This window comes from Pan troglodytes, chromosome 6 (assembly GCF_028858775.2).
Source record: "Pan troglodytes isolate AG18354 chromosome 6, NHGRI_mPanTro3-v2.0_pri, whole genome shotgun sequence".
Classification (NCBI taxonomy): domain Eukaryota; kingdom Metazoa; phylum Chordata; class Mammalia; order Primates; family Hominidae; genus Pan; species Pan troglodytes.
The window spans coordinates 32928432-32940597 of NC_072404.2; the positions used below are offsets into that span (position 1 = coordinate 32928432).

A 12166-nucleotide genomic window follows, 5' to 3' on the forward strand; every position below is an offset into this window, starting at 1 on the left:
AGCCGCGCGCCCGTCCTGTGGTATCTCTGCAGCCTACCCCAGCGTGAATCAGAACATTACCAACTGTCTGCGCATCCGTCCCACTTCATCACCAAAGCCAGGATGTGACCGCAGAAAACCCAAGCCCGAACTCACGTTTCCCCGGACGCGGCGCGCTCCCTGGACTCGCAGAAACCCTGCGGAAAAGGCCCCAAGATCTGGCGAGGGCCTGCCAGCTCCGTCCTCCCTGCCGAGGGCTCTCTCCTGCCTTCCTGAAGGAGTTAAAAGCTTTTGGAGATAAATCTGAGGGTGTGTGTTTTTAAAAATCAAATGGTAAGTTGGAATCTCACTTCTGAGAGATTCATTCCTAGTGAGGCCCTGACGACTCCAATCCATTCCTGACGATCTGCATTAATTATTTAATGAGTCACGTGACCTCAAAGATTACAATTTCAATATCTCCCTTGAACAGGCGCTACACCTTTATCAGCTGCAACCAGGGTCCTTTTTTTGGCTCTGCAGGCCTCCGGGGCACATTCATCCTTGCCCTGGTCTGAGGCAAGCCACCACCATGGAAATAGCAGGGCAAGCATGACAGAATTAGTCATCCTGGGATTATGACCGTTGTGGATAGTGGGGAGTCCACTGCTCTCCGAGATGCCCTGACATCTGTCCCCTCCTGAGCCCAGTGGCCAGTCCACCTGTCTGAGCTCTATGACTAGGGTGGCTTGGTTACAAAATCTCCCCAAGCAGCTTTGATGGCCCATGAGGCAAGAACCCATCCTTCTTCTCTGGCTGTACACACCTGTGACCGTCCAGGTCAAGTGTAAGCTTAGATGCATACCTCCATTCCTGGCAGAATATCTTCCTAAGAGGAAAGATATCTGTGCTCTTATTGCTCTCTAGAGTGAGACTAAAGGTTGCATTCCACCCTCGTACTCATTAACTTAAGGAACGGTGGAGGGAGGATCATTCGGCTGCCTCAGTTTTCTCATCTGTAAATTAAGAAGATTGAACCAAAATGGCCTCCAGGTCTCCTTCACTTTGGACAGTCTTTCAATCTGGGAATCTCTTTCAGCCCCAGGAAACAATCCCAGAGAAAGTAGGGCTGGCTTGAAAGGGAAGGGGTTGCCCCGTGATTTTGGAGTCTTCAGAAGAGGTGCCAGAGTTCTGTAAGTTGCAGCCTAGAGGGTTTCAAGACAGCCACAGTAGCCTCCCTTATACCATCAAGGGAACAGAACACACGTCTCTTCCTCCTATTGTTTCCAGCCCATGTGTTTCTTTGAAACACGAAGCAGAATTATTCTTGGGACAGTGTATAATATAGGGAAGGGGCAACACAGCAGCAGTTGAGAAAGGTGAGCCTGTGTTCTGCTATACAAGACTGTGTTTAGGGATGCAGAGACCAAGGGAGTGCCAAGGGCAGCCTACTGCCTGCACAGAACCCACTCATTCAGAGGGGAAGCCCCAGGCTTTTTTGCTACATTGATTCTTTGGGTTTTTCTTCTCTTTCATTCTAAAGAGTCATTGATCTGTTTCTATGTGGGAACTGCTAGAGGGAAGGCAACAGTGAGGAGAGCAGAGTTTGGAAGCTTAGGGGAACAGGGGGACAGAGGAAAGATGGTGATATCCACCCCACCCCACCCCATGGGGAGGAGGCTGAGATATAGGGGAATGGGGCCCGCTGGGACAACTGGGTATGAAGTCAGAGATGCTATGCGAAGGGACTTCCCTCCTCCCCCACCTATCTAGGTAATCTTCCCATGGCTCCATCCTGGGTATTAAGTACTCTACTATGCCTGTCACAGTTGAATTCCTGCTGTAATAAAACACCGGGTATATCATAGATTTCAGCAAAACTAGAGAAGGAAGCCTGCAAAGTGCCATTTTTCTTCAAGGGGGAGAGTGTTAAGTACTTAATTCAAACCGTGACCATTAAAGTGTCTCCTATCCGATTTAGGTCGATTTCAGATGTTGACAAAACTTTTTCTCCGGAGTCATGTACAACTCGGCTCTGTGACTAAAGCAGATGAGTGTGTATTGGAGGGAGGGAGAAAGAGAGAAAAGGAGAGTATGTGTAAGGCTCATTTTGGTAAAATTATAGAGCTTACACAAAATACTGTCTTTAAAGGTCAAGGATTTGAGGGGCCAGTAGGGTTTGCTTAAAAAAAAAAAAACAATTAATGAGATAGAAAATTTGTCCTCTCGGTGAACTCTTATGGTTGCCCTAGCAAAGGGCAGACAATGCATGATTTTGAAGCACAAAGTGGGATTTTCTAATCTCTTATAACAAGCTCCCTTAAAGGCCAATTTGAAGCAGGCAAAACAACACTTAAGAAATGGCAATCATTTGGATCATTTTCTATAATCTGGGTTTTGTAAAACTCACCAATACCTTAATAATCAATACAGTTGGGACAAAAATGCCATCTTGTCCTGGAATATCAGAAAAATGATCTCAATCCTCTCTCTTCCCTTTCTGGATAGACTTATAAGTGCAAGTGAAAGAAAGTCACCCCTTTCATCCTCATACAACTGCCTGCAGCATGAAGCTAATGAATATTCCCATACCCCTCTTTTCCCACAAAGGAGAAATATAAGAATTTACCTTAAATGATGATAGTCTGCCATTTGAGATTTTGCAGCTTGACACTCAATTTCCACTGAGAGTCTAGGCATTTTTTTTTTTTTTAGCAGACAGCCAAGATGCTGTGTCCTTGCCTGAGACCACATTATTTGCAAGAAGATCCCTCTCTCCTCCACAGACTTTTCCCAGAGAATGCCTTTCAGAATTGCTGTTGAATTACAAAGAAGTATTTATTGTTTGAGGTGATTAATGATTCCTGGGAAAATTGCTATTTTCAGCGTGATTTAATTTTGTTTTACAAGTGTGTGTAGTAGGGGGAGGGTTAATAAGTTTCAGCAGCAGTTGCATTGCCTCCAGAAATCCCTGGCACCCGTTCACACCTTATAAAATGCACTTTATGCCAGGTTTATCCTGATTTGGGAAGGTAAGTGTGTATTTGATTGCTCCCGAATTTTCTTGGCTCTTCAGAGACTGGTATCTATCACTTTCCTCTCAAATCTGATTTGTAGGTATAGAACGGATCGCCCTTGTTTGTATCACACACAGGGCAGCAGGGGTGAAAGGGGTACCAGCTCTGACACTGGCTAAAGGGTTTTGCCACTAATGAGAGAAATGTGTTTAAAAATTCTCTGGTATTGCAGAGGCAGGTGAGCACTTACTCCCATCTATGCTAAAATTACTACATTACTTAAAAGTTGCACTTTTTCAAGGCCAGGTGACAGTTCTAATATTCTGGGGCTAGTGTGCACAGGTTTTTGTGGTCTTATTGTAGGGAACTCCCTGCAGTAAGCATCAAATCTAAATCAGTAAACAAATACTAGGGTTATAGAGATCGAGAAGTGGGTTTTGATTTTCAGCCTTTTGGATCTAGATCTCTGGAATCGAGCAGAAAAATCACAAAGCATTTGAGGAAAGTGACCCAGTTTGGCTATTTTCCAGCAGTAAACTCTCCCAGGTCTACTTTGCATGGGGTGAACTTTAGGGGTATATTATGCTTTTTCTTTCCTCAGAAGAGACATTGGAGAGTGTACTTGTAAAATTCAGTTTATTTGAAAGCTCTTTCTTCAAAAAAGAGAAACAAACAAGCAAACAAACAAAAATTCCCAGTCTGTAGTTAGTGAAGAGGACCTTAAGAACAGCCAGGAAACAAAAACTAATCTCAACCCTTTGCACAAACTATTTTTTATCTCCTGGGAAACAGGCAGATTAAGTGTGAAGGTGCAACAAATGCCAAAGAGACCACTGCTTTCCAAGTGTGCTCAGAGTTCAGTGTGTAGAACAGCTGCAGAAACTCCTGGGCCCACAGCACTGCATGGTTTCAACTTTCATTGCAGGGAAGGACACGTTTCTATGCCTTACAGAGACTTGAAGCCTGAAAGCCTGGCCAAGTTTGGGAAGAAGAGGAGCCCTCTCAGAGCTTAAGAGCCTTCCTGCTCTTTGGAACTTTTCCACAGTAGGCCAAGCTTGACAAGAGTTCAGCTCAAGTTGAACATACATACACACACTCTCACACACAAATTATGTGAGCCGTCAGAATCCAAGTGAATCCAGCTCAAGCTATCTACAAGGTTTTTACATGCAAGGTCAAGTATCTCAATCCAGAGGACTTTTGTTTTCTTAATGAAAAGCTTAGAAAACACATGAATCTTAGATTTTTAATGTTTTTTAAATGGAGTTTATTCTTAGCACATGGCTTTCTATGTAGCCACATCACAATTTGTACAGTTCCACATAAGTCTAAATGCACTCCCCTCTCCCCAAAGACTGTGCCCCAGAAGGGGACAACAGTATCTCTGTAACAGTGTCTTAAATAAATGCAAGTAAGAAAAACTAACATGTCACACCTACCATCAAGGTCTACACATCTTAAGAATTAAATAATCTTGTGAGGTCCACAATGTCTGCTCATTTATTCAGTTCAATACAAGCTTGGATGAGCTGCCTTAATGGGGGAAGAGGAGGTAAGGAAGGTGGGGAAAGGGTCTGTTTTCTTCTGCTTTCAACAAAGATGCAAGTATATGTCCCCAGTCAGCATGGGCTGTCCAGCTAGCTGACTGTAGCCATCTCAAAAGTATTTGATACCAAGTAGTCCTTCTCAGGTATCCACACCTGGCAGCCTTGTTTCGGGCCAGCAGGTTGTTCCACCAGCCAGCATCCTGGACAACTGTTCTCTCTTGGGTGGCAACCAGCACAGACTCTTAACCGGATAATGTCTTCTTTTTGATTATTCTTTTCACCAATTTGGGTTTGTTTTGGTGTCTATTATGGTCCAGATGGGGAGGGGTGGATGAGGAACGGAGCAGGAGAAGAGAAGAAAAAAGCAGGTAAGGGATAGAAACTGGTCAAGATCTCTAGAAGATTATATGGAGGAGGGAACGGGTGTGGAGGTGCTCGGGTGGGGGTGGGGATGGAGGTGCGGGCTCTGAGTTTGTGCTTTCCCTGGTGGGCCGGCAGAGGCCGAGGCCGAATTGGAGGATCGCATCTTGGTGTTGGGCAGTTTGTGGTCTTTCTTCCACTTCATCCTCCGGTTCTGAAACCAGATCTTGACCTGGCGCTCAGACAAACAGAGCGTGTGGGCGATCTCGATGCGGCGCCGCCGGGTCAGGTAGCGATTGAAGTGGAACTCCTTCTCCAGCTCCAAGACCTGCTGCCGGGTGTAGGCGGTTCGAGAGCGCTTAGGCTCCCCTCCGTTATAACTGGGGTTAACTGAAAACCCAGAACCCCGAAATAGAAGGCCAAGGAGGAGGGAGCGGAAGAGAGGGAAAGGAGGAGGAGAGAGAAGGTGGGGTGGGGAAGAGCAATTGGACATCATCATTATATAATAACCTGACACCAAGTTCACGCAAGATACATAAAACGGCAAAGAAAATGTTTCACAGGCTATTGACAACGGGAAACACCCGAGAGCCATAAAGAATGGTGCTGGGCATTGGGGCTGAAGAAAAGCTTCAAAGACACATGGCCTGAAGCCTCTGCCAGGGCAATTAAATTTATGGGGGCTATAATTACTGCCCTAACAGTTTGGCGTCTCGTAAATCTCCTGATAAAGGGACCCTGGGTACAAAAGGGTTCTCATGTTGGGATCAGGCGGCTGGCTGGCGCGCACATACCCACATCTCACCGCAGCCCGGGCCAGATGGGGGCTCCCCTCCCGAGGCCCCCTTCCCCTGAGCCTCTCCCTCCTGACCCCGACCCTCGAACCCAGGCCCAGCCCCAGCCCACCTCCCGCGCCTCCCCAGCGGCGCCACGTACCGGCGCTGACATGGATCTTCTTCATCCAGGGGTACACCACGGGCTCCTTGCCCTTCAGGCCCAGCGGGCTCTTGTCGGCCAAGAGCAGCGGGCACGCGGGGGCGCTGCCCCCTGCCGGGACGCCTGGGGTGGCGGGGGCCGCCTCGCAGCGCCGCGGGGCCGCTGGGGGCACGGCGCGAGGCTGCAGGGGCGGCGGCGGCTGGGGCTGCAGGACGTGGCTCGCATGCAGGCCGTGCGCTGGGCCCTTGGCTTGCGCCGGGGGCTGCTCGGGCTGGGGCGGCCGCCCGGGGCTGGCGCCGCCGCGGTAGCCATAGGGGTAGGCGGTGTCCGCGGCCCCATGCGCGGGGTACAGCGCGGCAGCAGGGTAGGCGGGCTCGCGGGCGGTCCGCGGCGCGTAGTAGGAGGCAGGGGGCTCTCGGCCGCCGCCCGCGTGAGGGAGCTGGGGCTGCTGCGGCGGCAGGTGCTGGGTCGGGGGCGCTGGGGGCTGCTGGTAGCCGGGGCCCCCGCCCGGGCCGCCGTCTGCGCCGCCCGAGCCGCTGTGCTGCGCGTACTCTTCGAAGGGAGGGAACTTGGGCTCGATGTAGTTGGAGTTTATCAAAAACGAGCTCATGGTCATTAATTTGTGAAGTGCAAAAATACTAATTTTTCTCGCGTTGTCGTTTTTTCTGGGCTTGCCGAGGCCCCTCCCCCTCCTGCCTCGCTTCCCATCCCCCTTTCCTCTGCGCCCTTCCCCTCCCCCCGCTGTCAAGTGCCCACTCCTCCCCCTCCCGCAGACGCCGCCACCAAAGTTCGAGCCGCTCCTCCCCAGCCCAGCGCGCGCCCCGCCCCGTGCCCCACGTGCAGCGCCCCCACCAATGGGCGCACCGCGCGCGCGGACCCGGATCAGGAAACGCGCGGGTGCGTGATGGATGCTGCTGTCCGGCCCCTGGGCTGGGGGAGGGAGCAGGAGCTTTGGACCCCAGCCCCCCAACTTTGGTTCCCGCTGGGAATTCAGGCCCTGTCAGGCTGTAGGTCCTCTCGGGAGCCCTCTGCCTGCCCTACTGCTGGCCTAGGCCTCGGGCTGTCTGGCGGCCGCGACTCAGCGCTGACCTCGGGCGCAACCCAGTCAGGCTTCGCGTCCTTCAGGGGTTCTAGGCTAACAGGCGAAAGGAAGGGCGTTGGGACCGAGGGGCATCCTGGTTTTTATGTACGCCACTGAGAGGCCACCAGACACATTTTCTCAACCGCAGATCCCCCTTCCCCACACCCTGCTCCTTGCGTGTCAGCCTGAGAGCCCTTGCTTTGAGAAGCTTGGCAGAAGCTGCAAAGGGTGGGCGGGCAGCTAAGAGAAATCGACCCAAGGATGTAAAGCGAGGCCATTCCATTATAACTGGATGGACACTTTTCATTTTTTCCTTCTTTCAGAGACAATCTGTTTCGTGTTTTCCTAAGAAAAATTGGAACCTTCGTAATAGCATCTAATTTGACGGGGGTTGTCGATGTGAGAGCTAAATATGCCCGCGTTTACTAGGTGCGATTGTGAGAGAGAAGGTGGCCCAAGGATGGGAATGGATAGAAGCAACACCTCCACAGAACCGAGCTTTGAAAACAATAACTTCCTATTTCAGAACTATCCCCAAACAAAAACAAGCTAAGGGTAGAATAAACACCTTGCCGGGTCTGATCGCTGATGGGTCTTTTCCAGCTAAGAATTTCATGTTTTCTCTTTTAGATCCTGCTTTCTCAGGCAGTATCTGAGGCTAGAGTTATATTTGCAGGACAGTCTATAATTTCTGAATTGCTGAAAATTAGCGTATTAACAATATCAGAAGCTCCGGAAAGGAGGGAGAGGAGACTGTTGCCTGCCATTTGGTAATTGAAATTTGATGGGTACACTACGCCATTATTAACAAATAAATTACTTATTAATTCCACCTAATGTTGATCTTTGAAGTAAATACTGATGCCTTATTTGTGCTGTGTGCTTTCTCCCTTTCTTTTCTGAGTAGTAGACTCAGACCCTCTACTTCTCAGCCTAAATTAAAGCAGTGCAAACTAGCATAGTCACCATTCTAAAAATATTTTCATATTGGCATGCAAAAGCAAGGATTTTTCAGCTGGTGCACCTTAGTTGATTTTTCAAAGAGCAGTATAAACAGCCTTCTCACAACTGAGTCTGGAACGCAGACAAGGAAAATTATTTCCTAAGCCTGGAGACACTTGAAAAGGAATGTCAATTCTATCTTCATTCATACTGGTTACTCATATGAGTTACTAAATGCTGGAATATATCCATTTGATGGATAGTCATTTAATGCTTAGCCACATAAAGCCTATTATATGGGACTAATCTTTAAACTAATTTAGGAAAAGAGGTTAAAAAGGGGATCATATTAGCTTTCTAACTGGAATCACCCTGAAGAGGTACAAAGAGATTTTCCACATTAGGTGTATATGAGTGTGAAGAGTGCTGTCCATTCACATGAGGCACCCTGAAAATTTGTTTTTAAAGAAATTTGAGCCACAGACAGAAATCAACACTGAGTGTAATCTTTAGCCATCCTCTCTAGACTGGAGGAAAAATTTAGAATGTGATACATCTACCTGAACCAATATCTCTCCCTAGCAAGAAAAAATAATATACACATAGGTTATATAAAATGTAATATAAATAATATATAGACATACGTATTACAAATCTGAACCCTATAAGTTTCAGGGGGACAAAAAGCATGACAAGGAACTCTTCCCTCCTTCTCATGTCATCAGCCTTGAGTACTAGGGTCTTAACCATATCTGTTTAATATTTACAGACACTAAAACACAAAATTCTGTTGTTTAGCCTCAGAACCTTGTACCAAGTTTCTATTTTTAAGTATTAACGAGACATAAACACTGTTTTGTATACGGTTAACCCAAACGAGTTAGCTGTGCCTGTGTTTTGTGTGATTCTATTACTTTAGGAAGATGGCCTTACACAGAATCCCCCAAGGCCTGTAACTTGTCTTTGTGGTTCGTATCATAAACACAAACGGAGCCAGGACCACCAAGTGTTATCTCAACACCGACATTTTGACATTTTACTGCAAGATTTATGGCTGTAATAAACAATCTCAGTACCTTTTCTGAACCTTCCTCAATCTCCCTTTGCAAACCGTAGCATCATTCCATTGAATCAAATAATCTTTTGAAAAACATTTTTAAAAAATACCTCTTGCCTTTACACAATATCCAAGACACCAAAGTAAAGCCAGGAAGAAACTAACTCAATTAATAAACAAACTGAAGTTTACCAGCAGCATCTCGCCTGAGAAAAGATGGGATGCCCTGAAATGTAGCAGAGAGGGAGCGGGCTAATCCTCGCACACCAACTGGCTCCAGTCCCAAGCGGGGTGAAAGCGTTATCCTTTCCTTAGGAAACTGGTGAGCACATTTGCTCATTTCCACGTGCAGGGATAACGTATATTCCCAACAAAAGCTTTCTTAAAATCCCATTAGGTGAAATAACTTTTCATCATGTCCTCGAATCCCAGATGGAGAAGAGTGAAGGGAGTCGGAGGGAGAGGGAGGATGCAAGGGAGGCAATGTTTTGCAGCTTGGTTTGAATCTGATTTGAATCATTTTGAATATATTTGTAACAGCATTCCCTCTTGAATGCAACCCTGTCCCAAGTTTCAAAGTGACCGAACAGTGACACCGTGTGCATTTTGTTTCTTATTAATCTTACACATTGACAGTCTTTGTTAAATCACAAGGCGCGCCCTTCACTAGCCGACATTTTCATATTTGTTAGACGCACTGACCTGAAGTTCACCTCGGCCTTGGACTTTGCGCTTCTAAAAGGTCTATACAGTGTCTTTTAGAGAGCAGGGTGCTTTGCCCAGGTCACTCCTTCTCAGGAAAAACCAAGGGGAAAAGCCAAAGGAAATGTAAACGTTATGGAATGTATTGACTGTATTTGTCCTTTGTTCTTTAGAGCGAGAGTCCCCCAGACTGTTCTCTATCTGATGCATGTCTCTGGAGCTGAACAGTGGAATGGCAGAATTTCAAAACGCCTGATGGTGGCATTTGAAGGCTTCCCCACCACCTACACTAGACACAAGATTTGAGAGGAACAACACTTTACGAGCCATTTGACCAATTAATTCTTTGGGGGTAATTTTCTTGTAGTAGTTTAAAATAATGCACACAACGCAGGGATGAGGACTGATATTCATACTGGGATTACACATGAATTTTAACTGGGATTGTTTGAGAGGCCTGAGGTTCAAAATCCTCCAAATAAAGCAAGCACACTAAAAGCAATAAATTCTGCAAGTACCCTTTTCTTTTACTTTGAAGACTAGCTAAGAGGTATCTATGGTTTTTGAAGCTGACATGTCTATAAGGTGTGTCACATGTTTTTAACCAAAAAGCACAATAAAAAGGTTTTTCCCAAAGAGACACGTAATTGTCTTGTCGACTCATCGAGGGGTTTCAGTTTTCCTCATTTCACTAGCCCAAATGTGGTGAAATGTTCACTGCTGCAACAGCAATCACCACAGTTGTTTCCTTTCTTCTGTTTCATCTGGCAAACCCCCATTTGGCTTCAAGCTCTTGGCCAGAGTGAAAACTTTACACATTGCACAGAAGCACCCTGATTACTTCCATGAAGGCAGTGTTTGGAAAATATTTACTTTACCACTGAACATACCTGGCACCATTAAATCCAATCAACCAAAATATTGGGATGATCTTAAACATTCCTGCAAGAGTCCACATTCTGAGTAGATGAATTATTTCCAAAGTTAAAAAAGAAAAACCTAGGGAAAATATTTCACTTTTCTCTTCTCTGTTTTCCTATACTGATCCCTTGAAGTTCAATTCATAGAAAAGGGAAATATGTCCTCTGGAAAATAGATTCTTACAGCACCAACACTTAAAGCCATTCTAGATGCATGAAAAATAAAATATTGTTTAGCTCTTCAGTTGCAACTCACACATGAGGCATGGTTCTAGTCGGCTTCCTTAATACACTATTCTCTTTCTTTTCTGCTCTCCCACCCTTCTCCTTAGGTTGCTTTATCTTCTCCTTGGCTTTTTTTTTTAATTCCACGTGTATTATTAAAAAGTACATTCTGAAGAATAGAAAATATTCTATTCTGTCCTGGTGGTCTTACAGAGTAGCCTGGTATTTGTGGATTTCACCTTTCTGCATTCCCTACAGTCTAGTTATTCACTTATAGCTTGTAGCATTTCTCTTACATTCAATTGTGGTTTAATAATAAACATTAAAAAAATTTCCAAACAGGAACATTTTCATGGCACCAGTAAGCATTTTGTCACTGGCGGTGGTGGTGGAAGGGGTGAAGGGAGAATTCTGTGTCTTTCAGGAGGGTTTCCACTTCCTTCCTTCCCCTTCTCAGATCTCAGAACGCTTTGCATTCAGCGGACTGTAGTTTCAGAAAAAGCATATTCTATGTTTGAAAACTGCAAAGATTATATTTTGCAAGAAGTGCCTGTGTTTGCATTTATTCTTACACACTTTAGGGATCATCATGTGTACTAAAAAGACAAAAAACCGGCCAATCAAAATCCCTCTTTTCAAATAAAGGAGGTTTCCTGCACCATTCTGTTGCCTTTGAAGGTATAATGAAATATTGGAAACTTGTGACATTAGTTTTTAAAGCTCCACAGATGAGTTTTTAGCATTTTTATTTTGTGACAAACCCACAGACTCCTGGTTCTCCAACACCTAAGGTGTTGATGTTTCAGTAATCTATGCCTATTTACCTGCTGCTATTCCCTCAGAATGGGAGCGATAATTCAAGATGAAATACAGCATGTATTACTCTTGAAAAGAGGAATTTTCTATCCTTTCCTCCGTAATTGAGGTCATTCAACCACTAGGGTTCACCTGGAGTCCATACTGTGATACACGCGTCACTCTGAGCCATTTTATCTTTTGTGCTGATAGTCAAGATCACAGCTCTAACATTGACATCAAACTCTGTCTGGGCAGATGACTAAGAGCACTGCACAATGTAAACTTTTGACCCTCAACTTTTTGACCTGCAGTTGTAACGCACTAACCGCAAAGATACACAAAGCGAGCCTCTTCTTTCAGGGGGAAGGGGCCCCCCAGCATCTCAGGATGCCCTGCTTCTGCCACTGCCATTTGAAATTAGAGGGTGAAATGGGTATTTTTGTGTGTTTGTGACTGTACTTTTTGTTAAATCAGCCTATGACCTCTTTGTTAGCACCTAGGAACTAGATTAACTTGAAATCACTCGTGATTCTATTTTACAAGGAAAATTTGGAGCAGAATGGGAGAACTTTGCAAAAAGTGAAAGAAAAGAGAAGATGGGGGAAAGCAGGCAATGGGAGGTG

The 12166-nt window shown here is 45.9% G+C and overlaps 1 protein-coding gene across 1 annotated transcript; it reads right to left on the reverse strand.

Moving 5' to 3' along the window:
* Window positions 1-4925: 4925 nt before the first annotated feature.
* Window positions 4926-6533, reverse strand: HOXA4 (homeobox A4). The gene is made up of 2 exons (XM_016957214.4): window positions 5819-6533; window positions 4926-5272 (listed from the first exon to the last, which is right to left on the reverse strand). Exons 1-2 carry the CDS (start codon window positions 6432-6434, stop codon window positions 4926-4928), a joined length of 963 nt encoding a protein of 320 aa, XP_016812703.1. The 5' UTR covers window positions 6435-6533.
* Between the last annotated feature and the right edge of the window lie 5633 nt (window positions 6534-12166).